Source organism: Dromiciops gliroides, chromosome 1 (assembly GCF_019393635.1).
Source record: "Dromiciops gliroides isolate mDroGli1 chromosome 1, mDroGli1.pri, whole genome shotgun sequence".
In the NCBI taxonomy this organism is placed as follows: domain Eukaryota; kingdom Metazoa; phylum Chordata; class Mammalia; order Microbiotheria; family Microbiotheriidae; genus Dromiciops; species Dromiciops gliroides.
This window is the reverse complement of record NC_057861.1, coordinates 498303891-498331630: the sequence shown is the minus strand read 5'-3', so window position 1 is coordinate 498331630 and position 27740 is coordinate 498303891. Positions and strand designations below refer to the sequence as shown.

The window sequence follows — 27740 nt, the reverse complement described above, 5'->3', positions numbered from 1 at the left end:
TCACACAGCTAGTAAGTGTTAAGTGTCTGAGGCCGGATTTGAACTCAGGTACTCCTGAATCCAAGGCCAGTGCTCTATCCACTGCGCCACCTAGCTGCCCCTAAAGCATGCTTTTTTAAACTTTATTTTTCTTGGTGTGTGTGGGTGGGTGTGTGTTTTCTTTTTCAACATGGCTAATATGGAACTGCGTTTTTCATGACTTCACATATATAATCCATATCATATTGCTTACCTTCTCATTTGTCTCTGTGTAATATATTTATTTATGAACGCACTGTTCTTCCTGCAGTGTAATGCAAGTTCCTTGTGGGCAAGGGTTTCATTTTTGTCTTTGTATCTCCATATAATAGGATCTTAATAAATCCTTACTGATTAACTGATCTGCCTTAGTGGAGGAAGTTCCCTACAAGCAATAAGGAAACAACTTTGAAAGATTTATTCTAAAAGACTAAATTTGATCATGATGATGACTAGAAACTTCAGAAAATGCTGAAACATGCTTCTCACCTCTTGGCAAAGAGGTGATGGACCAGAGGTAGAGAATGAGATAAATATTTTCAGTCACAGCCAATAAAGCACATTTGCTTTACCTGATTATACTTATCTCTGTAAAATGTTGCTAATAACAACACCTGCCTTCTGGTGTTGTTGTGAGGATAAAATGAGATAATATTTGTAAGCACATTACAAACCTTAAAGTGCTATACCAATGCCAGCTATTATTACTGCTACTACTCCTCTTATTTTATTAATAAAGGAAGGCTTTTATTTGTGGGTGGGAGAGTTGAAGGTGGAGAAATTGGTAGGTAGTAATACACATTCAAAAACACAAAAGAAGTCAGTCACCAGGGGATCATTTGAACATATTTTTAAAATAATATTTTATTTTTCCATTTCATGTAAAGATAATTTTAACATTGATTTTTTCAAATTTTTGAGCTCCAAATACAAGTTCAACATTTTTTTAAAGAGGAGAAAGCAAAAGAAAAGTCAGAAGGGGACACAGACAAGCAGGGAAGTTGTGTTATACTTTGTTACATTTAATATAACTGTGAGACGTAAGGACTAGACCAATACAGTTTGGCCCCCTGAGTCTTAGAGAGTTGTCTAGAATAGTAGAGTTCAACTCAGATGGAAAAAGGATCTACTAATCCATACATAAGGATGCTATGTTGGTCTTAGCTTTAAAATGTAATGTTATGGGGCAGCTAGGTAGTGCAGTGGATAGAGCACCGGCCCTGGAGTCAGGAGTACCTGAGTTCAAATCCGGCCTCAGACACTTAACACTTACTAGCTGTGTGACCCTGGGCAACTCACTTAACCCCAATTGCCTCACTAAAAAAAAAAAATTAAAAAAATGTAATGTTATCTCTGTTGTATTTTTATATATTTTCATAAGTGTTTTCCCAATTGTATTTTAATCCGGTTCTGACCACACTCATGCGTGTTTGACACCTCTAGCCAAGAAGGCACCCAAAGATTAAGTGCCTTGCCTAGGATCACAGCGCCAGTCAGAAGTGGGACTTGAACTCAAGGCTTTATGGTGGGGAGGAAGATTCCTGAGTGAGGTGAGATAAGGAGAGGGTTTTGGTGAAGAGGGTTTTGAGATCCTCACCTCAGAGTATAGGTTGAAGGAGAGAGGGTACTGCGGGAGTCTTGAGGTGAGGCTTGGAATAGCTAGTGTGGAAAGTGGAATAGCAAATTGGAGATGAGTAGCAGAATTGCCTTGCCACTGTTGGGGCTCGGTTAAGGTCAGATAACACAAATTTGCAGTTGACCCAGTCAAAGTGGTTTTCTGGTTTCCTCCAGATCTGTTCAGTAGATAGGAATAGAAACAAAGGAGACAGATGGTAAAAATGATCTAGGGTTTGAGGTTAATTAGGCAAGGCATGATTAGTGATAAGGCAAGAGGGCAAGGGATTCTTGAGTAGAAGCTAGTATAGACTTGAACTGGTTTGCCAAGGAGTTTAGATAGGGAAGAGATGAATATATAACAAATATGGGGGGGATTGCCGAGGAAAGAACTGAGGTGTGGAGGAATGAAGTTCACAGTCAAGTCAAACAACAAGGTTAGTGATCATTACGACACAGGAAATCATGTAATGATAAAAGATTTTTTTGTTTTTCAGTCATTTTCAGTTGTGTCCAACTCTTCATGACCCTGTTTGGAGTTTTTTTGCAGATACTGGAACAGTTTGCCATTTCTATCTCCAGTTCATTCTGTAGATGAGGGAACTGAGGTAAATGGGTCACATAGCTAGTCTATGAGGCCAGATTTTAACTCAAGAAGATGAGTCTTCCTGACTCCAGGCCTAGGACTCTATCCACTATACCACCTATCTGCCCAATAAAAGATTATGATCTGATAAGGGAATTTCAGAGTTCTTTTGAGCAAGGAAGTAGACAGTTGTAGGTAAAGGCAAAATCAAGAGTATTCCCATCTCTAAATGTAGCTGAAGGTAGAGTGGAAGAGTAGATCATGGGAATGGAGTAAATTGAGAAACTGAGAAGGTAGGGTATTTAAGGAAGCATTAATATGTATATTGAAGTCAAGTTAACAGGAGTTTAAGTGCCTACTATGAGCCAGGTACTGTGTTAAGTACTAGGGATACTAAAAATAAAAACAGTGCCTGCCTGGAGCTTACAGTCTAACAGAGAAACAACTTGCAGATAACTATGTGCAAATAAGATACATGCAGAATAACTTGGAGGCAATCTCAGAAAGTAGGATTTTAGCTGAGATTTAAAGGAAGCTGGGAGGTAGAGACAAATTGGATGGGTCTTCCAGGTGTGTGGGACAGCTAATGTCCCACATGGAGGCCAGTAGATTATTGTCCCCTAGTTGAGGGCAAGAGTTGGGGAAGACAGAGCCAGATACTGAACTCATTAAGGAAGAGGATGTCTTTGGGGTTGCTAGAGAATGACTACCAGACTCTGAATTAGGTGACAAGTTTAGATAATGTGAATCTTAAAAGAGAGGATGCTGAATGATGGTGGTTACAGGGAGAACTGGGAGTAGCAACGGAGAGGAAGGAGTATTTTCACTCTTCCACCATGACCTTTAAATCAGGGGTTCTGAGAAAAAGCATAGCCAATCCAGGAAAGTATATCAAGGGAAACAATGTCATCAGGAGAGGAGCAAAGCTCAATTGCAGAAAATGGAAGGAATAAGAAAGGGAAGGGTTTAAAATGAAAGGAAGTTTATTCATTGTGAAACAGGCATTCCAGAGTGCATAGTGGAAGGACTAGGCAGAGCTAGAGTGGAATATTGCTGGGGTTGGGGGTAGGTTTGGAATGAATGGAAACAAGGGTGGGTGGTTTGTTCTTGTTCTGGGGCATGCAAGCTGTTAGAGAAGCCCCTTGAAGGCCTTCTCACTTTTTTTCTTTGGGGCCCAAACTGGATCATTCAAATTTTAAGTGCATTCATTTTGTTGTTGTTCTTTCCAGTTTACATTATTGTAGTCATTGTGTATATTGTCTTACTGATTCTGTTGGCTCCTTTTTTGCATCAGTCAATATGTCTTCCCATGCTTCTCTTAATTCATATTCATTGTTTCTTTAGAGCATGATAATATTTCACACATTCATGTGTCGTAGCTTGTTTGGTTATTCCCTATTTGATCACTATTAACATTCTTTACAGTTATTAGATGTCATAGAAAGTGTTGCTATAAATCTTTTGGTATGGGGCCTTTTTAAAAATCATTGACCTTTCTTGGGGCATAGCCTAGCATTTGGGGGTCGGTCAGTCTCTCTCTCTCTCTCTTTCTCTCTCTCTCTCTCTCTCTCTCTCTCACATTCATACACACACACACACACACACACACACACACACCTCTCTTACCCTCTTCTTTCCACAGCCACTACCAGATCATGAATCCTGGTATAGCTCTTCTTCCAAGGGCATTCTTATATCCCTTGAGCCCAGCCCTGTTCCCGTTGTGCTGTTGGAGAAATCATTCTGTTGGAGTAAATTCATTTTGTTCCAGCATTGGTTCTTTATTACTGTCTACAGAAATCTATGGTTGGTTATTTTTACTTTCAAGACTTCCTTCAGGCTACCCCCATCTTACCTGATCTCTTTCTCTCTCTCAGTTTTCTGCTTTTCTTCTCTAAGATGTTTACCACCTATCTCATCTTAACTTTGTAACCTTTTCTCATAATAATGGTGAAGTATCATTGGAACAAACACTGCTTCCTATAGGGCAGTTGTCACACTTCTCACTGGTCTTTGCTGATGTTAATGAAAAATTTCTTTGCCTTCCAGTTTTTCCTTTGCTGTATGACCCTCTCTCTCCCTCCCTCCCTCCCCCCCTTCTCCATCTCTCTCTCCCCCTCCCTCCCTCCCTCCCTCCCAAGTACTTTGTGCACTTTTTGTAGGCCATTACTGGCTTCTTACCTTGCAAGAAACTACCCACCACCTTAAGACCGTGCTGTTTTCTGGAATGAGGTACCTTCTGTCTGTCTGAACCGTTGTGTTGCTTGAAATCACATTTTCTCTAAAAACCTCCTCTTTGAAGCATAAAAATGCTGTCAGTTTCCAGTAATACAGACTATAGTGATTTGAGAATTAGTGCGCTAAAAATCCAGAGAGGTGGCTTAGTATAACAAAGAGCACTGGTTATAAGGATACTGTGGTCTTCACACTGTGTCATCGTAGGCAAGTCACTCTCTGGGCCTCAGTTTTGTCATCTATAAAGTGAAAGGCTTGAACTCGAGGCTTTTCCTAAGCTACCTTCACATTTTAAAATTCTATGGGTCAAAGTAGGCCCCCCCATGCACTTAACGCAGATAATCAGTTTGGGCCTCTGGGTTCAGTTTGGTGGTTCTGTGAACAGCTAGCCACGTTGCACACTTCATTTCCTGCTTGGTCTTATAATGTCAGACTGAACTGGGTACTCTTAAAGGTCTTTTCTAGCCCTCACATCCAGTGTAACATTTTGCTTACCTTTGTGCAGTGCTCCAGTAATTCACTCTTACATTCCTGGCATATGCCATACCTGTTAGCACTTGTGTTCAGCCTTGGAAGGATTAATTGTCAGCTTAGTTCTATTGATGTCTGAAAGCTTTTCCCCATTGTATATAAAAATACATATTTGAATAATCACATCAATGTTATCTCTTTTGGCTGATGTCATTCTCAAGCTGTGTGCTTTCACTTGCCTTGTTCAGCCTGAAGCTTAGCTCTACGCACATGTTAGTGCAAATACCATGTTCCCTGATGTTGGTCCACTACCCATTCATTTCTGGAAGATTTTGTCTAAACCTTTTTGGGTTACCTGCAAAGAATTGGGGTCTTGTCTTAGGGTATTATTTTTAAATACATAAAATAAGATACATAAGGTTATAAAGGAAACCAATTATATTAAAATACGGTCATCTAGCTACATATATATTTATATACATATGTATCTTTTTTTTTTAAAGTTCATGTATTGTAGGATAAGAAATCCTGGTCTAAATTCAGGCAGTTCCCCATTATCTGATAACTAAGACTCTATATGCTTTGGAGCCAGTCTAGCTTGAGGGTTGGGGTCTCGATTAGGATTAGACATTTTCTAATTGGGTTGTGGTCTTGGAGGACTTGTGGTAATCGCGTGGTTTGGATGCTCCCTTATAGTGAATAAGGTTAGTTCTTGTGTACTGCTTCCTCAGGACGGTGGGGGCTGCAAGAAACCATGGCGGGATGGAGGCTCCTCATCCCCCCCTGGCTTAGCACGGCCTAGTGGCTGTGGGAAATAGAGCCACCTTCCTAAAGCAGCTGCCTGGATTACTCGAGGTTTTACATTCCCTTCCATTTGCATGGATCACCAAGCATTGACTGTACAGCTGTAATCCAATCATGTTTATAGCATTTGATTCTTAATTGGGGGTGGGAGGGGGGTGCAGTGGGGAATGACTTTTTCTACTTCTTCATACCTTTTGTTCTCCCTGTCCCAAACATTCCATTAAAGGAATGCAAGGCATGTTGATTTGCTTTTTTTCCCCTTTAAAATATAGTATACACCTAATAATTATCAACAAAAAGTAATTCAAGTAAATATGCAGAACAAAGTGAAAATTATTAACTGAACCCCTATGCTTTCTAAAGGATGGGACACATTATATGGACACATTATATAGCAGGGGTGATCCTTGAAGACAAGTGAGCTCCTTCCCCCCATTCACTTGACAAAATTACAGGAGGTAAGAGGCAGATAACAGGCAGTGAGTTGTGAAGCTAATGCTCCTTTCAGACTTTGACAGGGGCAGCTGGTGGCCCTACATGCAAGACTAAGGACGTAGATAGATATGTTATCAGTTCCTGGTGTGGCCTCTTCTTTCCACAAGCATCCTGGACCAGAATGTCAGCAAGCCCAGAGCTGGAGGGATGGTGGTGACTGTGGCCAAGCATTGAAGTGCAGCAGTGGACAAAGCGTTGGGCCTCAAACACTTACTAGCTGTGTGACCCTGGGCAAGTCACTTATTCTTTGCCTGCCTCAGTTTCTTCTACTGTGTAAAATGGGGATGATAATAATAGCACCTACTATTCAAGGTGGTTGTAAGGATCAAAAGCAGTAAATACTTGTAAAGTGTTGAGCACAGTGCCTGGCACTTAGTAGGCATTTAATAAATGTTAGCTAGTATTAATAGGGCATTGACCACTGGATGAAGGCAACTAATAATTGTCTGAGATCAGCCAACATTAAAAAATTAGCTAGTTGAATTCTGATGGACAAAAAGGGAGCCACCCATTAGGGAAGAAACTAACACTTGAAATCTTCACGAATTTGCTCTCCATTTTTTCCCTTGTGCTTCTGAGAAATGCAGCAAGGAACGTGTGGAGGGAATTCCTCTCTCACATTCCCTACCTCAGTCAGCAGGAGTGCCTTGAAACAGAGCATAGGGCACCGTCCAGGCGAGCAGGATACAGCTACAAAGTGAAGGAACTGAGACTTCAGGGCTTGTAGCTGAGGTCTAGCTCAGAGCCCAAACTCCTGCTGCTCTTAGGGTGTGGCCTCTTCTTTCCACAAGCATCCTGGACCAGAATGTCAGCAAGGCCAGAGCTGGAGGGATGGTAGTGACTGTGGCCAAGCATTGAAGTGCAGGAGTAGAGCAAGGTTGGTAGGATCAGTGTGGGGAAGACATCAGTGACTCTGCCATGAAGGCAGGAGTTGCCCCTTATACTTCTCCCACTGACCTACCAGAAATTCCTTCCCTGGGCTCTGCTAGGTGCCACAATGCCCAGGCCACCTCATACTTTTGAGGCTGCAAGACTATCAGGTGCCTGATATCTTCTGCCTGCTCCACTGACCTTGGCTTTGCAATCCTACCTGGACCCACTGGTGACAGCCATATGTTGCTTTGTTGGCTGCTGCCTCATTTCTCAATTGTAACCACTACAACCTCTGGCTATCGGCTCAGCTGTCATCCCAGCCTAGCTAGGGTGCTATTAAGTACTCAGAGCCCACACTTGAGGAATAACAGGAATTTCAACTTGGGGGTCTATCATCCCCCAAGCAAGATACCAGTTCCAGGAAACAGAAATCTACCCTCTATCCCACCATCATTCCCTCCCCCCCAAAAAAAACCCCAACAACAACCAAAAAAAACAAACAACCCTCCATACTCCCAAAGGCACAAGGGAAAAGATAAAAAGCAAACTCAAGTCCTTGGTTCTTACTCCAGACCTGGGTCTTTTCTTGACTATAAAATTAGTTTCCAAGTCTTGTTCATCCTAACTGCACAAAATTATCAATCTCCTCTTTTATTTACTCAACCTCTACCCTCTTTCAGGGCTCCATCACCTATTGCGTGTGCTATCGCAGTAGCCTAATTAGTGTTCTTGCTGCCAGACTGTTTTTTGTTTTTTGTTTTTTTTAGTAAGGCAATTGGGGTTAAGTGACTTGCCCAGGGTCACACAGCTAGTAAGTGTTAAGTGTCTGAGGCTGGATTTGAACTCAGGTACTCCTGAATCCAGGGCCAGTGCTCTATCCACTGCGCCATCTAGCTGCCCCCAGACTGTTTTTCAATCCTAAAACACAGATATGTCTCCTTTTCTCTCTTCTCTTTCTCCCTTTCTTCATCAGGTATTCATTGGCTTCCTTCTGCCTCCAGAATAAAATTCAGAACCACTCAGCCTGGCTTTTAAAACCATCCACAATCTCTCCTGTTTTGTTTTGTGTTTTTCCTCTTATTTGATGATATTCTCCCCTTTGCACACTTTTTATACTCTGTAAAACCATCCTCTTGGCTACTACCCATATATGATATTCTGTCTCCCACATCTGTTTCTTTGTGTTTATGTGTGAGATCTCCTTCCTCTTGTTCAGCTCTGCCCTCACCAGAGCTCAGCTCACCTCCTACCTCCCCAAGGAGGCCATCTTCAATCTTCACCCCCTCAGCATTCACTCCCCCCCTGAATTTACTTTTTATTCACTTACTGGAGTACATGTTGTAGCCTCACAGTTGAATATAAGCCTCTTGAGGGCAGGAACTGTTCTAGGTTTTGTCCTTGTATCCCCAGCATGTATCACAATATCCTTTGCATACTATGTTAACATGATAATATATTTAATTAATAATTATATTAATATATTTGAATTAACTCTTTTCAAGTGGCCATTAATGTTCTGATTTCCTTCTTTGTAAATAAATTCTCTTTACATCCTTAGTCTTGCATGTAGAGAGATATGTTATCAGTTCCTTCTCAATCTGCTTCCTTTCTTTTAATTTTAGAGATTATTTTTGTTGTACAGAATAATTTTTTCTTTATATGCCACTACTAATGATAGCTGACACTTATCTAGCAAATACTGAAAACAAAAAAACAAAAAAAACCTGAAAGGGTTTGAAAAGTATTATACCTACATTACCTTATTTGATCCTCTCAGCAGCTCTGTTACTCTCTCCATTTTATAGATGAGGAAACAGGCTGAAGAAAGTTAACTTCCTCATAATCATATAGTTACTAAGTGTATATGAGAAGGATTTGGACTAAGTCCTTCTTGACTCCAGTTTGTCACTCTTACTGTTTTTAGTGGTTTGTTGTTGTTGGTGGTGGTGGTTTCTTTTATTGATTTTTTAAAATAAAGTATTTTATTTATTTTTTTCCCGTTACATATAAAGATAGTTCTCAACTTTTGTTCATACAAGCTTTCCACTTTTGTTGATTTAAAAAAAAAATGTCCTCTCTATAGATAAGACAATTTTTTTCTTTCCTTACAATTTTTTAAATAAGCATTTTAAATTGCTAATCCAGTTTGTTTACTCTATTGCCATATGAAGTACAAAGTTAGATGTACTTTTTTTTTAAAGGCCCAAAACACAGGCATCCATTTTTCCCAGTTTTTGCTGAATGGTGATTCCATTCCCCATTGTGTCTTGTTTGTTGTTCCAATTGCTTTTAATGGGATTTGGAACAGTAAGAATAGGTCACAAGGCTGAGCCAATCTTCCATCAGAGCATTTGTACTCTCATTATCACCAATGCTTTGTTCTTAAATGATTCAACAACCTGGAAAATCTTATTCAAATAAATTTCCATCCATGGAAATAGAATTTATATATTAAAAATACCACCTGTGTGCTAATGACTACACATTACAGATTCCCATCATTTATGAATGGAGAGCTTTGAAAAGCAAATTTATTTTTCTTGGACTGAACTGTAAGTACACAAGCACTTCAATCCCACCCATCATTCAAGACTGAACTTTAGTGTTTTACTCCAAGATTTGGCTTAGAAACAAACTAGTGCTACTAAGAGTCATAAATACATAGGAAAATAGGAGGTCTTGATTAAAAAAAATAAAGTAATAAATTTAAATGTGAAGTATTTATATATAGGATCAAAATGATTTGGTAACTTAAGTGACCACATAAAGTGTTGAAATCTTTTATATACAATCTGTTTCTGAACTGGTCGCCCCCTCACCTTAATTTCCCCAATATCATTCCTGAAGAACAAAATATGTTTTATGTATTGCCAGAAGTAGTTAGGCTGATTTCAAATAATATCTTTTTTTTTTTTTAGTGAGGCAATTGGGGTTAAGTGACTTGCCCAGGGTCACACAGCTAGTAAGTGTTAAGTGTCTGAGGCCAGATTTGAACTCAGGTACTCCTGACTCTAGGGTTGGTGCTCTATCCACTGCGCCATCTAGCTGCCCCTCAAATAATATCTTAATCTCAGGCAGTATTATTCTAAATGTAAGGCAATTATTGTATTGTACAGCAAAACACTATGCTAAGAATCAAGAGAGGTTGTAGTGGCTCTCCCCTTCTTCCTACAAATTAGCTATAGGAAAGTTGGTAAGTCAACTAACCTATCAGATGTTGGGCTTCCTGTTCTCTAATACCGAGATAGTATATATGAGCTCTAACTTCCTAGGGATGTGCAAATGGAAGGAGAAAATAGATGTGAATGGGTAGAATGTATAAAATGTTCTTTAAACATGAAGTACCATCATTTTTATTGCTGTTTTACCTTATTCTTTGATAGGAAGGGTGAGTTAAAGGAGTGGGAAGTCTGGGCACTTAAAGGCACTTACTTCTTAAACGAATGTACATTTTATCCTCTTTTCCCCCATATCATTTCCCTTATTTCCTCTCTTATTTCTCTCCTCCTTCCATTGTTGGTTTTTTTTTTCTCATCTCATTCTTCCTTTCTTTCCATACCTCATTTTTATGCCTACTGTCTTATGAGATCATTTAAAGTACAAATTTAGTAGATAATTTCTAAAATGTTGTTGGTAGGTTTTTTAAAAAAAATGATTCTAAGTCACAGCAACCTGTTTACCAGATTTCATAATCAACAAGGTTCTAATGTGGTTGTGCTAGGAAGGGAGAATTCTATTGTGAGGAGGTAGGAATGATTTTTTGAAGAAAGGTAAGTTGTTGGGGGGGGGAGGTTTCCCCCTTTAACTGGGTAGCATTTCTTGTAGACATCTAAGTTAACTGCTTGTTCTACAAATAGGTTCCAGTTTTCCGTTGCCCTTCCAGATAGCTGATAGTGCACGAACATAAGTCAAAGGACAAATAAATACAAACTTGCACTCTCACTTTTAAAAATTAGTTCTCTTTTACTCCTTGCCATGTAATTTTCTGTCCTAGAGAGGATATGTGAATAACAGAAGGTCTATGTGCCCGTGGCTATAATATGGGAGTCACTGAATATCATGGGTAGAACTGGAGCCCATGATGCAGTCAGCTACTTTGCCAGCAGCAAAGAATGAAGTTTTCCCCTTAATTACTCTCCGTGATTGAGTTTGGCTTTTATGGTTCCTCCCTCCCCACAGACAAGAGGGGTAAAGCAGCAGTGCTGAAGATCATTTAGAATTGAGGGGAGGGGGTTGTCTCCAGGTAAAGGAATTTCTATGTCATTATCTACTTTGCGGGTCACCAACTCTATAGAGTTGTGAAAACCCATAAGAGGAGGAGTGGGGGCTCATTTGATTCAATAACTGCTCTGTGGAGAACATTCTCTTATGTGATACGAGACATTAAAGAGACAGGAGACAGAGTTCCTGTCCTAAAGGAGCCCGTACTCTTCCTGGAGAAATAAAAAATACCCAACAACAGACTCAGAAAAAGCATGTGCATGGGGTAGATTCATATACAGGTATCTTCTTAGGTGGCAGCTCAGTATTTAACTTTTTACTGACTTTGTAAATTGAGAAAAGAAGTTGAATTATGTTAACTTGGCTCTAAAAGGTCAGCCTTCCCAGAGCCTTGAGAAATAGAAATAGAGAGAGGTGTTTGGGAGCAGAAGCTGTGGGTCTAGATCTCTTACTTTATCATTAGTAGGTTGTTACTGCTGCTGCTGTTGCTGCTGCCACTGCTGCCACCACTGTTGTTCTTTCGTTAGATTTTTTTTCCCCCTCTCTGCTGATGACACTATGCCAAACATTACCTCAAATGAGATAATATTTATAAAGTATTTGGCACCAGGTTTGGTATGTAGTAGGTACTAAATAAATGCTTTTTGCCTTCCTTCTATATACTCTTCCTCTTTAAGATATAAAGGGGTTTTTAATTTTTTTTAAGGGAGAAAGATAATTTTATCACTGAAATTGGGGGAAATGGAGAAGATTTGCAGAAATTTTCATTCTTAGCAATTTTGTATAACATTTGGAGTGGTGGGGAATGACCAATTTAGGTTTTTGCTGAATTTTTCCTAACATTTTATCTCAGATATTTGTGAAAGTAAAATACCAAGTATCCAAACAGGAAACCTCTAGTAAGCACTCAGTTGTCCATATCTCATCCTTGTGACTTATTTTTAAACATCCTGTCCATAGTAACACTTCTTTTATTCTATGTAGGAATCTTGTTTTTAACTTTCCTGTTATAATGTTGTGAACTAAAGTGGGGGTAGGGTGGGGGATGGTATTTTCTCCAGATACTGCACGAAATTCCTAAAAATAAATTTGGCTTCTTATTAACCACAAATAGAAATCATTTTAATAGTCTGAGAAGGGGAAATGATTTCATATTTGCTGTGGAAAACCTCCCAAAACTTTTCTGCATACTTCTAGAACTTTTCCCACATGAAATAGAATTAAATGACAGACTAACAGACCTGCTGCATTTGTAGCACCAAGGTTGTCGCACCTTGGTACTTTGTCTTCCTTAGAATCTTACCATTTCAGAGGAGGAAGAAGAGAAGACAAGGGTCAGAATCTTCATGATAAGAAGAATTCACTGAGAGCAAGCAGAAAGTCCTCATTGTTTTCAAGTTAAAACCAGATAGATCTCTGAGACTTCCATCCTTCTCTGTTTCAAATAGCTGTAGGCCAAAATAACAAATCAGTCCATCAACAAACATTAATTAAGCTTTTTCGGTTAAGTTGACTTGTGTCTGCTATATATGTATATTTAGATATATAAACATTCGGTGACGAACCCCCTCCCTTTTTTTGGCAAGATGGTACTTGATTTTTGAATAGGCGGTAAAAGGTGTGTGGGTTGAGTAGAGTTAGGTAGAGGTTCTAGGTACCCTTGAACCAGACACAACTGCTGTACCCTTTTGCCCAGGCTGCTCATGTGGAGGTTGTACTCAAACTTTTATTTTAGGAATTGGGTCTTGGTTCTCTTTGTATGCCTTAGCTGTTTTCCATCCCTTCTTTAGAAGGGGACCATTTGTTAAAGACAATAAAGATCTCACTCACATTCCTTGCTTCTCCAAACCATTCTTCCCTTGTTAAATGATTATAATGAGACTGTCTGTTCGTTCGCACGACCTTCTGAAATTTCTCCATCCATGTAAATAAAGCTACTGAAGATGACATCCCTTTCCTGAAAATCCAGAGTGTTCTCCTTTACCAGGAGAGTAGAGAGCAATGGAATTCCCAAGTTATCATCCCTGTTTAAGAAATGTGCCAGGCAGAGAGCCCCAGAGAAAAACGAAACTCTCTCAGAGATTTTTCTTTCCTTCATTCTTAATTGTCTGTCCATAAATTTATCTTCAAGAGGAGATCTTGCTAAGGTAGTAGATAATGCTATAATTTGGAGTCGGACTGCCAAAAAATATTGAAACCGCTTACATTTTACTGTTACCACAAAAAGCTGATTATTATAAAGTGCCTCCCACTCTCAAAGGCAGTAAAAGCAAGTTGTAATGTAAGTAGGTTTTTTAATGCACTTAACTACTTCCCTTTAGGGCTGATGTTGAACCAATAATGGAATATAAAACGTTAGACTGCTCATTGACTATAATTGAGGAAGCTTTGATGCAGTGGGAAATGACACTTAAAGCCACAGCACTAGATGTTTTCTTTTCCTTCTTTTTAAATTCAAGTAGCTCAAAACATGTAAATATAAAGAATCACTAGTTAAGCCCTTCACAGGTCAGCCAAGCTGTTTAACCAACAAGACTATCGGGTGATATGAAATAACCTTGTCTTACATTTGAATGTTCAAAACCCACTTTCTCATTTTATCCTTAGAAAGCAGGCTTTGCAGCAAATAAGCTTTTCTATATTGTTAGTAGATTTAAAATTGTTCTTTTGGCAAACCTCTGCTTGAAAATTTTTTTAAAATATCCTTTTTTGGGGGAAAAAGGTTTGAAGATGTAAATTTAGCTCTTTTAAGTACATTACACACTATTCATTGTTAAGAAAGCTGTTTTACTCAGATGCTTTTGTTTGCTTTCTCCTTAGTTAGAAACGAAACAATGGAAAATTATAGTATTGTAGCTTCCTTACTTGGGAATATGTGAGGCAATAACTTCCTCTTTGTGAAACTGTTTATTCATGTGGCCAGTAGCACTGAACCACATTAAGTCACGATACCCCCCCCCCCCAAAAAAAATCAGTCTCTAGTTTGAAGGGGGGGAGTGTATCGGTGACATACTGTATTAAACAAGGTAGTCAACTTGGTTTGGGAATGACCATTTTGCTCTTTGATTTTCTTTGTTTTACACTAATATTTTAAAGCAATTAAAGCAACAAACTGGAATGTGCCCCTATCCTACTCTAGTTTGTTTCAAAATATCTTTCACTTATTAGCTGATGTTTTGGGGTTTTTTTTTTGGTATGGGGAGAAAGCACGTGGGTCCTTAGGATTCCTCTGTAAAGAATTACAGTCTCGCACAAGTCCTATTTAGGAATAAAAGAACAGGTTTATTGGGGTACAAAAGAAACTGACCAGGAGGAAAGTTTGAAAAAACACTTTTCTCCCTGACTAGCTTGGGGAGCACCCTTTTATAGGGCTCAGATGGGCAAGGATGTCCCTTATTGGGTGATAGGTTGGAAGTCATCTGGCGGTGGGTTGGGGTAGTTTGATGATGGGTCATGGGCAATCTGGTGATGGGCATTAACTCCATCCTGGTGGGTCCGAGCAGTCTGCTGATGGGCAGTTTCTTTGTCCTCTCCTGGTGCAGCCACGCTTACCAGGATTACCTCATCCAGGTGGTAAGGAGGCCTGGAATGTAGGGTGGGGGTCCTGGAGCTAGCTCAGCTTGATCTGGTTCCACTTATCTCTTTAGGTGTGTCTGTCCTTTGGTTTAGTTTCTCAAGGAGAAGGTTCCTTGATGTGCCCCAGAGAACTTCTGGGGTGCTCTGGGCCCATAACATTTTTTAAAAATAGGACTGTGATTCATTTCTCATTGGCTGAAAAATGCTTATTTTAATTCTTTTGCAAAATATGTGTACTAAAAACAGTCTGCCTTGAAAACTACTTGACCAAAAAGTGCTTTGCTTCCTAAGAGTTTCTCTATCTTGTCCTTTTAGGTTCGACATCGTTGGTGTGAACTTGTCATTAAACACAAATACACTAAAGCGTATGAAGATGTCGAGAGATTCCTTCTGGAGGATCAGGCAAGTTACCTTTGACAGGCTATTATTTTAGTTTTGCAGGTCTTCCTCTCAAGAATATGATACTGGAATATAAGATTACTTTAATATCTCTTTTGTGTCACCCCCCAAGACTTCCAAAAAGCTGCCCAAAATGAAGACTATTACTTAAAATATTTTGTCTAGCTATTGAATTTTTGCACAAATTTTTATTTTTTTGTTTCTGTGTTTACTTATTAATATAATATAATATGACATACTTATTAATATATATATGCGTGTATAGCTCTATAGGTGTATATACAAATGTCATCCCATGACAGTCATTAGGGTTTTTTCTTATTTGGCTTCCATTATTGCTAATAAACAAAACTCAGCCGACTTTTGGGAGTATTTCAAATGAATGTTATCCATGACTTTAATATCACTCTACTTGACAATGTTATTTAACAGCCTTTCATGTACAAGGTACCAGAATAGATAACTCTGTGGTTACCCATTGCTTCTAGACTACCACTGAAACATCAGGTCTGTTGTACCCCAGAAAAGAGACACAGGCATGTGTGAACATAGGCTCCCAAATGTGTGTGTGACTCCAGTATCTAAAAGGTGGTCGTTCTCTTTCATCTTTTGAGAAACATGGTCATGCCCTTTTTCTTTTTCCAATAGCACAGTCCCAGCACCACTTGCTCCCATGCTTGATAGGACTGTTAGGGCACACGCCTTTGAAGTGGTTGCTCCGCCATTCTTCCCACCTGGTACTAAAATATGACCATTTCTAGTTTTGCTGTGATTAACACGGTTGTCTTCCGTGACGTAAACTGTTACTTCCTTGATATGCATTGGGGCTCTGCAGAATGTAGCATTTGAATAAGATGGCAGGCAGTAAGGAGTTAGGCAGAATGTATCCATTTTAAAAGCAAAGAATAAAACAAAAAGACTTTTGATAGCATTCCAAGTGTTTGGGGGCAAGCAGTAAACAAAGGCCAATTATCCTCACAAAGGGTACCATACAACTTCTGGCCATTATGAAATGTCACATGTGCCCCACTGGAGTAAGAAGGAGGTGGTTGCAAATATAGTGGGAATACAAGGAGAATAAGATAAAGAAACAACTCTATCCTTAAGGTCTATGCTAAAAAAAAAATAATAAGTTTAACTGTTGTATATTTAGAGTAATGATTTTTTTAACCAAATAAAGATGAACATTTTAAAGCTTTTTTTAGGGAAAGAATTTTTGGAAACTATAACTACTAAGTTTTTATCCTACTATCTTTGAGATCCTTTTAATTTGCTCCAGCAGGGTGCAATCTGTGGCATAAATGAGCTTTGGACTGAGATCGCATGTGAAATTAAAGTGGTTCTTAGCTTGTCCAGATCATAATTGACTTGGCTATTTTAAAAGTCTGGGAAAAATGCAAATGTGACTGTTTTCAGCATGTTTGTTGAAACAGAAAAGCCAGTGTTTGTAGCCCTATTTTGGACGCTTATATGGAAAGCTATCAGGCTGTAAGGAACCCAAATGCATCTTTCCTAATTGCATCTTGATTATTCTTCCTGGCACTGGCTGCCACATGATGTCATGTTAGCATCATTATGCGTTGGATGGGAAATTTGTCATTTCTCTAGTATGTTATAGCTTGGAAGAATTAACTAGTGTGTGAACTGGCTGAAATGCATCTGAAATCTTGGTCTCTACCATGAATCATTAAGACTAACAGAGAGGAAACCTAAATGACATGAGTGAGTGAGTGCATGTATGTATCATTTCCTTACCTGGGGCATTCCTCCAAGTCAATAAAAGCAAGAACTTGATATCTCCTATTCAAAAGTAGCATGTGTTATGTTGTTGCTAGTACTTGGGTAACGTTGGGTGCTCTCTGGCATTCATTTTATATGTAGGGTGAGTGGATTGGACTGTGATGATCTCTAAGGGCCTGCTTCTCTCTTTTTGGGGGGAGGTGGGATGAGTGTTAAGTGACTTGCTCAGGGTCACACAACTAGTAAGTGTCAAATGTCTGAGGCTGGATTTGAACTCCGGTCCTCCTGAATCCAGGGCCAGTGTTCTATCCACTGAGCCACCTAGCTACCCTCCCCGCTTATCTCTTTTTTAAAAAAGGGATATATAAATATCCCTTTATATATCCTTCTATAAATATGAACCAAACAGTTGATTAAATCCCTAAGTTGCAGTGGCTGAAAGACAACTTAGATTAATTGATCATTTTTTTTCCTTCTTGATAAAAAGAAAAGGGGAACAAAAGCACTAAAAACAGTGGGTTTTAATAGAAATATAAGATGAACAGATGTATCTGCATCTTTTCATCTCCAGAATTGATGCAGTTTTTGCCTTAAGGGATCTTGTATAAAATAAGCTTGGGCCTTCAATCACATACACAAAAAGATGTGTACATATTGTATCCATGTCTTTGTAAATATAGTTATGAGTGTATGTATACATATATATATGTATATATTTCATAACATCCCCAGTGTCTAAGCAGTTATTGTGCTATGTGTATTTTCCTTCCCAGGCTATGGGTGTGTATCTCTATGGAGAATTGATGGTGAGCGAGAATGCAAAACAACAACAGCTCGCTCACAAGTGCTTTGAGATGACCAGGGAACACATGGACAGGTCATCAGCCAAGGTGGTGGCAGAGATGTTATTTTAAAGAGGTAATTATTTTCCCCTACTTCTCTCCTTTGTTTGGTGCAAACATAAAACTACCACCCAGCTGGTTGGAACAAAGTAAGTATCTCATAAGCTAAGAGGTGGGTGAGGACTTGTCTTGTTTGCTGAAGCACCAACAACATTGGTCTTTTACTTCTCATCAAGTTGCTAGAATGGAGCAGGAGTTGGAGAGGGTGTATATGGCAAAGGATACATACCTTCAAGCAATTTTTTAACCACATCTTTTTGAGTCTTTGGCAATTTGGTAAAGTGAAGGGATCCTGTTGTCCACTGAAATGGTTCACTAAAGTTTCAGTAAAGTTTGCTTCTGGTTATATTTAGAACTAAACAGAGAAAACAATAGAGGTCATGCTGAGGAGGGATGAGAACCTAAATGCAAAAAATTACTATGTATAACTAAGATTTTTTTTTTCTCACAAAGACTTACATTACTTCCCACACCCTGGAATCTTGGGATTTTTACATGAAAATATTTTCTCCTTTTAAGTTATGAGAGTACCTTTGCACCAGCATGCTCAGCACATAACTGATTAGGTTTGGTATGAGAGTCCTTTCCAACCCAACATACTTCACATTTTTGCTTAATGATATAACACATCTTGACAGTCTGTTCCTCCTGTTGGGTTGTTGGGGGATTTGTGTGTGTGGTGGTCTTTTTTTTTCCACTTCAATTTGTGGGATCAAAATTCAACCTTCTTAGTTTAGCAAGTATCTATTATGGCTTGTTTTTTTAAGAAAAGAACCCTAAATCTTCCAAGTTGCTTCTCCTTTTAGGCATGCTCAAGTTGTTAGGCTTTCTGGTGATTGTTTTTAAAAGAGCTTATTTAGATCAGAGAGGGATAATACCAAGAATATAAGTTAATTATGAATGACTATTCTTTTAGCATGGAGACAGGGGCTCATTGGTAATAGACTAGTAATTATGATTCTTTGCTTGGTGTACTAGGGTTAATAACTTAGAATCTAAAAAAAAAGTTTACTTAGCAGCTCAGTGAGCCTTTCAAATGCATGCTTTAGTAAGGGGCAGTTGAGAAAGTTTCAGTTGCACAAGTCTTTTGTTTTTGCTTCAGTATAAATCAGATTGCCTGTTTTTAACTGTATAGAGAATTAATTTTTCTCCAGATTCTCTGAGCTATGCCAAAGCAGGAATACAGAGCCCATTCCATTGCTTTGTTTCTTGACCAGGCTTTTGTAGACAAAAACTTTATTGAATCCTTAGATTGTTAAGTGTCCATCATTTATCCCCAGACTTCACATTTGGACTTTGATTCTAAAGACAGACCTGGGAGCATTCCTGTTTGCAGATCTGTTCTTTCTTCCTTCCTAATCTTTTTCTTACTCCCACTCTCCTACTTTGCCTGCTTCTTGACCACAGCATGACACAGAGTGATTTCTGGGGCCCTAGGCACCCATTTTTTTCCTTAATGAAAAGTCATACTGGGGATTGATTGATGACAATATTAGGGACTTGGTGGAGGAAGTGGGTTCCTTTTCTCAAGTTGACCTGGCTCAACTTCAAAAAATAAAAAAAAATTCTTCCCAACCTAGAAGAGTGCCAAGAGCTCCTCCTTAGAAATGTCAGTTTGGGACACTAACCATTCTTCAAGTGCTAAAGCCTGTACATTTATCTGGTTGTGACAACCCTGTTAGTGCCCTCTTTTTTGTGTTCCACGGTCACAATGATGTATTTATTTATAACTCTTTTTTTTTTAATTAACTGCAAGAACCTCATAGAACATGGATAAACCACCAACAAAACAAACAAAAACCCAAACCACTGACCTGTTCGGTAAATTAACAGGCACATAAGATGGAGACAGTCATGTAGTGTGAGCCCTTTGTGGTGAAAGTGTGAACTCATGAGGACACAACGTTTTCTTGAGTGCTCTGGCTGCTTGGGTTCCTGGCATGCTGATTTGTGACTTAAGATTAAAATCACATTGCCAGGGATTACCACGCAACCATGACCTTGGCTGCTCCTTCAGAAGCCGTAGATAATGTGCAGGAAAATGATCCGTGCAGTAGAACTTACTTGGAAAGAAAAGAAAGAAGCAACCATCGAAGATGCTCTCCAGCCCTTTAATAATGCTCAGAGGACGACCTCTCTAACAAGGTGCAGAGCTTAGCTGATTGGTGAACAGTAATTGATTTCCTCTTTGTTCACAGTGGCTAAGTTCTGCACCTGAAGAGAAGGTGAGATGGGAACGTTAAGTGTGAACCTGATTGGGCACTGAGATTGCTGGCTGAGTTGCACCCTTTATCACGTGGCCATTTTCTAAGAGATGGAGGTGTAAAAGCCCCTCTGCGTGCATGGAAGACGAGGAAAAGAGACTGGAAATAGATCGAAGACTATACTTTATTCTGTCAAGAATATAAGGATCAACTGCAAGTATTTAGGCTTGTCTCCATCTTAGAAACCTATGAGGATTAGCCTTGTCTGGAAGGTAAAACCTACTTGGGTATAACAAGAACTATTCTTATGAAAAATTGAGACCACAGATAAAGTCATGGAGGTCAGTGAAAGCTGAGTAATGGTGTGTATGGGTATGTGTACACTTCTCAGAGGATTGCTCGTCATCCGATTTGATGGTTTGGCAAAATGTCCTTTGTGTTTGTAGCCTCAACTCCTTCGGGTCTTCTCCAGTGATTGGCTGGTCCCAGCGGAGCTTCCGGGTAGAGGGTAGCAGGGCTGCTGTTCTGAGCTGTTGATTGGACCCGCCCTCCGGTGCCTACTGAGCTGATAACAGTTCTGATTTTACACACTGGCTCAGTTCAGCAGGAACAGGAGTCGAGCCCGAGAGCAAAAAAGACAACACCCCTTTTGTAAAGGGCACAGACGCTGGCCAGAAGCATACCTGATGGGGTGAAGATGGCCCCAAGCTCCGACTGCTGCGACTTGATGGAAAGTGTCACTGGTTCAAAGAATATGGGGGGAAAACCCCGAATGCTTCTCTGAGATACTTTTGTGTGTATTGTTTGCAGAATCACAAAGATATGGTGTACGTAAGCCCCTAAAACATCAATTTGCTTAACTTAATTTGATTTTGCTAGCAGTGTGTAGATTGGATTTCTTTGTCTCCTATTGCTTACAGCCTCTAAAAAACCCAAAGATGTATGCAGGTGTTGGTCTATTGCATTTCTACCAAATGAAAACTTTGCTGTAATTTCTTTTATCCTGTAGCAGTCCGTGTGATGGTGAAGCTCATCTCATGTATTTTGAATGCAAAGCAGTAGAGTTGCAGATCCCAGACTTAGAGTTATAGGCTCTAGACACTATTCTCTTCCTGCGCCCTCCAATGAATCTTTTTTCCCCCCAAAGCCGAGTGGCAAGGAATACAAAGACACCTCTTTATTGAGACCCTTTACAAGAATTCCTTCGTTGGGACTGAGTAATAAATTTTATTGCTGTTTCCTTTGCAGGAAAGATCACAGAAAGATTCTTTTACTATATCTACTCCCAAACCCTGGTGGTACTAGGATTTCATTGACCCTGAACATCAAAGGAAGGGTTATATGACTGCTAAAACAATCAGCTGACAAGAAACATCTATTTCTTTTTGCTTATCTCTCCCATAGGCTTCTTTCAACTGAACATGTAGAAAAAGAAACTCCACACACAAGCTTATATATATGCTCACACACCAGAGCTCACTGTGAGAGCTCCAGCTTATTCCATGCAAAATGCCCAGGCCAGAGTTGTGCGTGCGATTCAGATCCTTCATGATAATCTCTATATAGACATTCAAGCATCTGGGAAAACCTGCTGAAAAGTACTGGTTCCTTCAGCATATGGGACTGAAGAGATGTAGTTCAACATTTCCAGAAAGCACATGGTTTTTATCTAGTGGGGCCAGCCAGTGGCCAGATGTATTTGCTATTTTTCCTCCATGCTATTGCAGCTAATTATCCCCTAGTTGTTTTCTGTAGGTATCCACATTTGGAATTTTGTTCTGAATTTTTCCTGACTTTTTTTAAAGGGTTACCCAGATAACATGGAACAAATCTAAAGTGTTCTCCAGATAAAATAGAGTTGACAAAAAAACTAAACATCTTACCCTTAGGATGTTTCATTGCAAACATTACTGCCTGAGTTTTAGTGTAGGTTACTGATGTTCTTAGAGACCTTTCAAATGAAAAAAAAAACCTAGTGGATTATTTAAGATAACTATTTTGAAAGGAAAGCAGTTTCTTCTGATTTGTTAAGGACATCAGTCAGGTGACAGCACAGACGGATTTATTTCTCCATTTCTTTGGGAAGAGATAAAGAGGTGATTTTAGACCTTAATGCAAAAAGAGCATTTTTCTTCTCTTGCCTAAGGAGAGAGAAGCCAGCAGCACTTGACTTGGGACTGTTGGATCAACTATTGGTGCTTTGAATATGGCACGGGATGCCGGGAATCCCCAGTATGGGGGGAGTACTTTGGAGTCTGTCTCTCTCTGGAGCCCCAGAGCAGAAATGAAAAGCTTAAACCTCAAAAGGAGAAAACCAAATATTTGTTTGAGAGTCTAGGATTTTCCAGAGGCTCTCTACCTTGAGTCCTGTTATCCAGTTACACGAAGTCCTGGCAAATAGCAGCTTTAAAAGCCCTTTGTGGGCAAAGCTTTAGGTCTCAACTAACTTGCCCATAATACTCAAAGAAGAAATTTTCTCCAAAGATTTGCCTTATTGAGCTTTGCAAATAACTACATATGTTGACCATGTGCAAATGTCTTTAATTATCTTTTGTACCACAGTGGTGGGGAAGATGTGTAAATTAGGTTTTATGTCATCGTTTTGTTTTTTTTTAATAAAATAAATCTACTTTTCTAAGATGACAATAGAATAAATTTTTTTCCTTCGGTATTATGTGTCTGTGGTTGACTCTCTGATGTAAAATAAGGAAGGGGTTACACTGTGTATGAAGCAAAGATAGCTTTTATTCAACATCATGTTTCTTTGGCAGTTTTTCCATGGTGTATTGAACCCAGAGCTGTACCTACCTCAAATGGAATGGTAGAAACTATCCCCCCCCCCCAATGTTTCCTTTCCAGAAATCAAAGCCAAAACTTTCTTTCTGCACCAGTCATTAAGGCAGAGTCCTGCTGATGGTTTGGGTAGGATTGTACACAGGGGTCTTTTTTAATCTCTTTTCTCTTTTATGCCATGCTTCACCAAAGTCCCCAAACTTGCTTTTAATTACCTGGGTTATGGCCAGTCAGCAACTTTAAAGTTCAGTCTTTCAAACTCAGTAAGGATTAGGAGATAGTTCCCCACCCTGCTGAGCCAGCTCCTGCACTGGCTACCAAAGTAGTTCTGCCATCAAATGGACTTACAGACTGCTATTCATTAGAGTTTTATGCCCCATTTCACATGTTTTCACAGAGGTTATGTGGAGTACAGCTTTTGCTACTTTTCCTTTGTGTAAATAGCAAAAACTTAGAAAAGCTTCCAGGTCTAAATACTATGAAGGGATTCAGAGAGGACACATATATGGCCACCTTGATATACAAAGGGTTTTCTTGGAGGCAAAATAGAAAACAGGATTAAAAAAAATAACTTTCTCAAAACTGAATCCAATATTGTCCAAATTGTATTCCAAAAAATCCATTTGTATCCAAAAAAATTGTATTCAGTAGGTGGGATCACTTCCTAGCCTCATGGGCTAGGAAGTTTTTATTTTACAACTTGTTTTACTGTCAATAAAATTTATATCTGTTCTTATTTAAAAAAGCATCCACATCCAAGTTTGACATTACTCGAGAGGCCAAGAGCCAAAAAATTGCTTTAAAAATAAGGAAGATAGCATGGCTTCAAAGTTACCAAAGGTTCATCTTTTTATCCTTAATCCTAAGTCTGCATCTTAGCCCAAAGCCATCTTGATGAATGTTTCTCATAGGATGCATTAATGTAATCATAATTCACGCCAGGTACAGAGAGCTTGATTGTCTAGGTTTTTTTTTTGGGGGGGGGGGGTTAGTGAGGCAATTGGGGTTAAGTGACTTGCCCAGGGTCACACAGCTAGTAAGTGTTAAGTGTCTGAGGCCGGATTTGAACTCAGGTACTCCTGACTCCAGGACCGGTGCTCTATCCACTATCCACCTAGCTGCCCCTGGTTGCCTAGTTTTGTTTTTTTTTGTTTTTTGTTTTTTTTTTAGTGAGGCAATTGGGGTTAAGTGACTTGCCCAGGGTCACACAGCTAGTAAGCGTGTGTTAAGTGTCTGAGGCCAGATTTGAACTCAGGTACTCCTGACTCCAGGGCCGGTGCTCTATCTACTGCGCCACCTAGCTGCCCCAGTTGCCTAGTTCTTAACTGTTGTTGTGTCATGGGCCCCCTCTGGCAGTCTGGTTAAACCTACGTACCCCTTTCAGAATAATGCTTTTAAATGCATAAAATAACATTTTGTAGGAAACCAACTGTACTGAAATAAAAGTGTCAAAATACTTTGAAAAATAAACTGATATCATGTAATCATAGATTTAGATCTGGAGAGGATCTTTTGAGGGGTAACAAGAGAACCGACGTAGTTTTCAAGGTCAAAGAATTACAATCAACCTAGAATTTTTTTTACACCACTATTGTATTTTATTGTGAAACTGAATTTGTTTCCTTTACATCAGATACCCTCTTTGCACACAAGGAGCTATTATACACAAATATAAAAGCACATCATGTGACTTTGACTGGAAATTAATTTTCTACATTAGATATGACTGGATAGAATAGAAGTGATGCAGGATTATTAGAAATAATACCACACACAATTGCAGCCTGACATAAATTCTATTCAGAACAAGAGAGAAGAGTGTATATGGTGCTTCTCAGCCCAGCTTAAGACTCTTCCCAAAGTCACCAATGAAGGCAGCAGCATGCAAATGGATGCCTTTCAACTACCTCCTTCAGTGGTATTAATATTGCTGCTATCCCTGCCCAAATTGTGCTCTGGGATTTCTTTTGAGAAGATTGGTGACTTTTAAGGAAGCAGATGATACTGGTGCTCTCTACCTATACTCAGCGACTAAAGAAACTTACATTGGTAACTTTCTTAAATAGGATATGGGTTCAAAGATGTGAACGGGTTCATTAAGCTAGTGGGGAGTCTTTCTTAATGGTATCAAATGATTTTAACCAAAATTAACTTAGAGATGATGCATTCTGTCTGGTCTGGAGCAAAATGTTGCTGGAAGAATTATACAAGGAATCCTTGAAGACAGAAGAGGTTAATAAGGAAAAGTTAGGAGATGGAAGAGTGGAGGTAAGCCTTCAGGACCATTAAGTTCTTTTAAAGGGAGTAGTGTTTAATTGGCGAAGAGAAGGAATGAAAGATACATACTAGGGGCCGCTAGGTGGCGCAGTGGATGGAGCACCGGCCCTGGAGTCAGGAGGACCTGAGTTCAAATCCGGCCTCAGACACTTAACACACACTAGCTGTGTGACCCTGGGCAAATCACTTAACCCCAATTGCCTCACTAAAAAAAAAAAGTTACATACTAGAAGCAAAGGCATTTTGAGACTCAGTAAAACCAAGCCAAGGGGTATAAGTTGAGGTTTAAAACTTATCAAAAACAGAAGTGGCCTGCTTTCCCCCCTTAGATAACATGTCAAAGGGTCCCAGAATACTTAAGCTATGTGATCAGATCCTTCAGTTCTCTTATTTTACTAGATGGTAACTAGACTTACCCAGGAATGATCAGAGAATGATCTGAGTTAAGTATGAATAAATTTTATCAAAAATGTTAGGTGGTGGGGCAGCTAGGTGGCACAGTGGATAGAGCACTGGCCCTGGAATCAGGAGGACCTGAGTTCAAATTAAGCCTCAGACACTTGTGTGAGATTTAAAATTGGATATTAGATCATAAATCTCCCCTACTTAACCTTTCCCTTAATTTATCTCCCAGACTAGTAAATGGAAGAAGCTTTTGGTTTTCTAGATAGACCTTTTATTGTTATGGTAGTCACAAGGTGATGTTGATTAGAAGGATAGGAAAGTAGAAACACAATACAAATTGTCTTAAGTCTAAGCTTAGTCTATATTCCTTATAAAAACTCACCAAAACCGAAGGCCACCTTTGGAGAGAGAGAGACCGTCTGTGCAGCGCAGTCAGGACACCAGCAGAGCAGGAAAAAGCCCCACTTCCGTTCTCTCCTTGTCTTTTAAGCTCGCACCCTGGAAGTCGAGTGCATAGCAGGCAGTCTGACGTGCGCAGCAGGTGGACTGGCGTGCAGAGCTCATGCCATTGGTCTCCTCCCCAAAAGGGTGGTTCTTCAAAAACTGGCGTCTTTAAGTTATCCTAACCGACTGTTAAAAAACTTTCATATTTTTTTACCCTATTTCCCCCTTTGCTTCCTCAAGAAACAGAATGTTTCCTTGATGGAACAGTAAAAAGAATATAATAATTATTGCTAACTAATAATATGTGAACAACAATATGGAAAAGGAAGAGAGGAAAGTTTTGTCCAGAGGGGCGATTTTTTTTGTCCTCATGAACCGACGCTTTGACATTAGTTTTGCAAAGGGAGAGCCTCTGCAGAGAGCACATGTTACAGATAGTATATATTATAACAGAAAGGAGATAGTAAAAACTAATAAAGCAAAACAGTTCATATACAGTCTCTGAGTTCTCTTGTCTTCTTGAAGTGGTAAGATGTCATCAGGAGGAAACTGGATTCTGGTCTGGAAAACTGGATTCTGGATTCTGGACTCTGGTCTGGAAAGCTGGATTCTGGACTCTGGTCTGGAAAGCTAGATTATCTTCTTTAACTGTTTGAATTGCTGTATTTTTTACTAAACCTTAGCATAGCATTGTCAATGATCAAATTAATAAATTCCATTACATTCCCTCCTTTATATCCTTAGACTTCTTAATAGAGGGTTGAGGTAGTTATGCAATCTGTAACACTTTTTACCACCATGTGTCTGGATCAAAGCCAAATTTATGTGTTCATGACACCTGAAAATGTTATGGAAAGGTTATCATACCATATTTCATGGTTCCGAGACAGCCAGTGATTGTGCTAGGCCACAGGTGAGTTCAACTGAGTGAGATAAAAAGGTAAATAAGTTCAGTTAAATTAGGTTAAATTAAGAGGGAGAGAGGATGAATACTGGACTGTGCCTAGTAATTGTGCTCTACATAGTCACCATCATAAGCAAACCATGGACTTATGTATACCTGTCTCTCCTTTTGTTGCACATATATTCTCTCCGGGGCCTGCATCAGAGTTCACAGCAAGTTAGTCTCTGAAATGATAAGTTTCCATACTTCCGAAATCTCATTAATTTCACCAAAGACAGTATGATGGTAAAAATTCGTGCTATGCTGCATAACTGAGAGTATATTAGTGATATATATAATAATTCCAAACCATACCCAGAGTATAATGACATATAAAAAATAAATGAATGTAAATAGCTGATTATTACATTATTATTACATTATTACATAATCTTCTTTTAGACATTATTACATAATCTTCTTTTAGCAAGTAAACCACATCATCTTATACATGAATTCTCTAGTATAACAGTAGCAGATACTTAAAGTGGTGATTATTTTATCAAAAAGAAATAAGACTTCAATTAGCAAGATTCAATATTCAATGTTTTCAGTGAGGTATCAAGCAATAGGGTTCAATAACCCTTTCTGGTCTTTTTTAGTTAAACAGAACAACATAAAAGAGAAAGGAGAAAAAAAAAAAGGGCAGTCTGACGTGCACAGCAGGCGGACTGGTGTGCGTAGCTCATGCCGTTGGTCTCCTCCCCAAAAGGGTGGTCCTTCAAAAACTGGCGTCTTTC

At 39.3% G+C, this 27740-nt stretch overlaps 1 protein-coding gene across 2 annotated transcripts in view; it reads left to right on the top strand.

Moving 5' to 3' along the window:
- The window catches only part of LOC122736585 (aminopeptidase O (putative)), a 495791-nt gene extending 473008 nt beyond the window's left edge, over positions 1 to 22783 (top strand). The window contains exons 15-17 of one of the 2 annotated variants that reach the window (XM_043978914.1): positions 15209 to 15295; positions 17806 to 17950; positions 20133 to 22783. In XM_043978914.1, the coding sequence (XP_043834849.1) occupies positions 15209 to 15295; positions 17806 to 17946 (228 nt within the window). In that variant the 3' untranslated portion in view covers positions 17947 to 17950; positions 20133 to 22783. The remainder of the gene's footprint in view (positions 1 to 15208; positions 15296 to 17805; positions 17951 to 20132) is intronic. The other variant, XM_043978916.1, reaches the window with a different exon arrangement.
- The last annotated feature ends 4957 nt before the right edge of the window (positions 22784 to 27740 follow it).